The following is a 4,225-nucleotide window of genomic DNA, read 5'->3' on the forward strand; positions in this document are numbered from 1 at the left end:
TTTATTACTGATGTTTTAACTTACAAGTAAAACAACATAAAATAGCATCCTTGCAATTCTTTTACTTTAAAGATAATCAAAGTCAGCTCCGTTTAGTTCTTTCCAATCGTTTTCATAAATTGCGAGAACTCCCAGGAAGCTGCGCGGAAGGCTAAGCACCGGGAGTCTGCGCGGAGCCAGTGCGCAGGCGATCTGAGGAGCGGAAGTTGGGAGGCGGGGTCAGGCCCGGACCTGGGAGCGGAAGAGGCCGGGGTTGCTGGCTGAGGCGCGGAGACCGTTTGGCGGCGAGTCCCGGGCCAGCCCGAGCTCAAAGTCCCAGTCCCCGGGAGACGCCAGAAGAAACTGAAGGACTTGGGGTTCCGGAGCAGTCGCCGCTGGCTGCTGCTGCCGTTCTGCCTCTGCACCGCGGACGCCTCCGCCCCCGCCGCCTGAGGACGCGGCCCTGACAGGCCTCTAGGCCTAGGCGCGGCCCGAGGAGCCCGACGTGTTGCTGCTGGTGCTGCTGTGAGTAATACGAGCGCCCTCTCCACAGTCGTTTACAAATTAAAATGGAGGAAATTTCGTTGGCTAACCTGGATACTAACAAGCTAGAGGCCATCGCTCAGGAGATATACGTAGACCTAATAGAGGATTCTTGTTTGGGCTTCTGCTTTGAGGTGCACCGGGCAGTCAAGTGTGGCTACTTCTACCTGGAGTTCGCAGAAACTGGTAGCGTGAAGGATTTTGGCATTCAGCCAGTGGAAGATAAAGGAGCATGCCGCCTCCCGCTTTGCTCCCTTCCTGGAGAATCCGGGAATGGGCCTGATCAGCAGCTGCAACGCTCACCCCCAGAATTCCAGTAGCTGCAACATGAGAGAGTCAGAGAGTGACCAGGACAATAACATAGACCGGTCCTGTGGTTTGGAGAAGTTAGGTATCTAAATAGAAAAAGAAAAAAGAAAAAAAAAAAAAAAAAGAAGAAAGAAAGAAAGAAAAAGAAAAAGAAATGAAACAAAAGTCCCACTTCCCATTGAACATCCTAGCCTTTAAACACCCAAAGTGGAGAATTTAGGAATTCGGATCCTTTTATAAGTATGTTACCTGGAATCAGCTTTGAAACCCTGGGCAGGAGGAGCTGTGCATCCTGTGCCCCGTGCCATGCAGGTTGATCTCTACACCAGGAAGTGCACAAAATCCCAGTACTGTCCCCAGTGCACAGGTGAGCAGCTGTGTGCCCAGCGTATAAATCCTTTGGTTCCTCAGCCTTTCTCTCTGCCTGATGTCAAGGGCTTTCTGGATAACTGACAGTTTGGACAAAGCTGATGGTCAGGCCTTAATCACTGGGCCTCAGTGGGACTGCTCCTCTGATCTCTGAGCCTCTGATTTGGACTTCTCCAAGACAGATGAAAGTCAGGTATGAGATCTGGATATTAACAGTTCCAATTTGGGAAAACCAAGAAAAAGAATTACGACTGAATCTGGTAGGGGAAGCTCTGTGATCTTGCCTCCAACAAGAAGAAAAGGTCAAAGCTACCAGTTTCCCAAAGGTCCAGCATGTACAGTGACTTGAACGGACTTGGGGACAAGGGCTAACCTTTTGCTGAACAGAGCCCTTCGTCTTGCACCCCACCCGGTGGCATAGGCTTATTAAATGGACAACTTGGTTATCCAGGCAGGCTGAGGATTTAGTTATGATCCCTTGAGGAGGTAGCAGGGGCTTCTGCAACTATGCACGATCTCTTAAACTGCAAGATTCATATCTGGATATATTATGCTGTGAACAACAGTTTGGTGGGGCAGTCATTTTCTTACTCTTGAGTTACTAGCTACCTAGCCAGTCCATGTGTCTGACTTGGTCATTATGCCAGGTCGCTACCTGCCTCCTATGCCAGGGGTAGGCCTGAATTATAGAAAAGCATAATGGCTGGGCAGGAGACTGTGATTGAAAGCTGAGCCCAGAGGGGACCTCTTTCAGCTGCCCTCGATGTTAGTGGGTTAGTATTAGTACTAGGAGCCAAGGAGCAAGCCTGGGTCGTCTCATTTGACTGCAGTATCCTATTGAATGCCCCTGTTCTTGGTTTGGGCAGTCAAAGCTCTGTTAGGGTAAACATCTAGACTGTCACCACCTCTGCCCCTCAGGAGGGGCAGCCCCTTCCATTCAGTCTCTTTTGGATATTCTTGACAACAAGAGCTGTCTTTCTGTTGTCAAAAGTCAGGAATGGGATAGGCAAGGATGGGAAATGTGAGCCACATATCAAAACTACCCTCCACTTTACTCCCTGATTGAGGGTTTATGAAGTGTAGAGGGGTGAGAACCCCAAAGTGAGCGGGAACGGTGCTGCTTTATTTGAAATGTTTTCTTACCTCATTCTGTGCCCCAGTAAGGGTCCCAGCCTCATCTGTCTGGCTTGGCCCCATGTTCCTACTGTCCCCTGCTCCACTGCCTATCTGGTGCAGCTCACGACCCCAGGTGCTGCCAGCTACCCTGCTTTCACACTGACCAGTTTCAGTTCATCTCTCTTGATGCTCCTGCTTCTTAAGCCTGCCCAGTTTCCTGTCCTTGGCTTCTTTCAAGTTTTTCTTGGGTTGTTGTTTTTTTCCCCCTCGTTCTTTTAGGAGATCCAGAGAAGAATTTTCTGATGGGTTCCTCTGTTGGGATTAAGATGGGAAGAGAACATAATTTTTTGTGTATGAAAGGCAGTGGCATGCCTAAGCATTTTCCTATAGGACTGCCTTGCTAGATGCCTTCCTGCTGTGTCTTACTTCATAAGGAGTTACATCTTCCCACCTCCACTTGGATACTGCCTCTTAGGACCTAAGCAGACCAGTAAAGGCTGGCTAACGTAGTGGGTCCTGATCTATTTTCTCTAACCCTTGCTGTGCATGTATCCTTCCTTATCCCAGAAGGAACTCTTTGGACTGTGTGGGCTGATTTGTGTTACATATAGACATTAAGGGAACCATAGTGATAAGGCCTCAAGACTGTCTATTATTGCATTTTCACCTAGAATTGTCCTGGTCAGGGTTGAGGTATAGTTACAGATTGGTCTTCAAGAACTGTGCTGACTTGTTAGAAAGTTAAAGCTTGGTAAGAGCTAAAACAATATTGGGTTATCTGCCCTTGACTTTATAGACATCTCCTTCTAAGGGGATGCAGAGGGAAAGGAGGGTCTAAGTGAAACTCTGGCCTGCTTCCAAATAATGTCCTGGAAGCAGGCTGAAGGTAATGTCGTGGTCCACTCTTCCTTCAGAGAGGGAGCTCTGATTATGGCATTATTGTTTCCTTTCTGGCCATTCTCTTTGGTAGAGGAGGAAGAAGTGGAAAGTAATTTTGAAAAATCATTGGTTCATATTACCTCCCTCTTGGTTATTGTTTTTTCTTTTTTGCCCTCCCCTTATTAGGGCAGTCGCCCTAGGCCTGTCCTGGATGGGTATGAGGTGGGCTAGGTCCAACAGGTACCCTGAGGGGACAGTCTAACTCCTTTCTTTTCTGGGGAGTGAATGCTCCCTATCATGTAGTTGACAGTGGTTAGGAACTCTCCCTTTCCCTACCTATCTTCCCTCTAACAGCAGAATTCCTATCCTTCCTTCCTCAATTAAGTATATTGATCACCCTGTAATCCTATTATGTATCTGAGTGTGTGTGCGTGTATAGGGGGAAGGGGTTCTTTACAAATTTTTGTGGTTTGTGGCTTTTTCTTCCATACATTAGTTCCCACCACCGCATGTCCAGGGGCCATTGCCTGGCATTATCGCATGCTGGGATCATTGGGGAAGTGTAGTGAAGCTCACCACTGTCCTTTGTTTTGGAGATTATTATTTTTGCATAAGTAGTCCATCCTATACAGATTGCTAACTAACTGTGTATTCCCCTTGCCCCTATGGCTGCTGGTGTAAATAAACTGCATCTCCCCATTGGTAAACAGTACTAATAAAATTTTAAAAAATGACTTTATTTAGACTCTATGTTCATCTTTCAAGATTGTACATGTTTTTCAGGTATTGACGTAGTAAAATAAATGTTGAATTGCTGTTGAATCATAGTCACTTTCTCCTGAATGGGAGTTTTATCAAAGTAGAGGAACTTTTGCCCAACTTTATTTCTCCATTTAGTCTACAAATTTAGCTTTCTGCAGCATCCAGTGAAAAATAAAATAGGTGGTAAAATAAATGTAATCCCAGCCTGTCACTAAGTCCATTGTAAAAGCTACTTCTATTTAAGTGGAACTCAAGATACTATATACAT

The 4,225-nt window shown here is 46.6% G+C and overlaps 1 protein-coding gene across 1 annotated transcript; it reads left to right on the top strand.

Moving 5' to 3' along the window:
- The first annotated feature begins 205 nt into the window (after nucleotides 1–205).
- On the top strand, nucleotides 206–3,929 carry ATXN7L3B (ataxin 7 like 3B). The gene has a single exon (XM_047741399.1). The coding sequence runs from the start codon at nucleotides 549–551 to the stop codon at nucleotides 840–842; it is 294 nt and encodes a 97-aa protein (XP_047597355.1). The 5' UTR covers nucleotides 206–548; the 3' UTR covers nucleotides 843–3,929.
- Nucleotides 3,930–4,225: the final 296 nt, after the last annotated feature.

This window comes from Lutra lutra, chromosome 8 (assembly GCF_902655055.1).
Source record: "Lutra lutra chromosome 8, mLutLut1.2, whole genome shotgun sequence".
Classification (NCBI taxonomy): Eukaryota; Metazoa; Chordata; class Mammalia; order Carnivora; family Mustelidae; genus Lutra; species Lutra lutra.

What these genes read in the sequence shown, in the direction of transcription:
- ATXN7L3B (XM_047741399.1), top strand. Translation starts at nt 549, where the DNA reads ATGGAGGAAATTTCGTTGGCTAACCTGGATACTAACAAGCTAGAGGCC.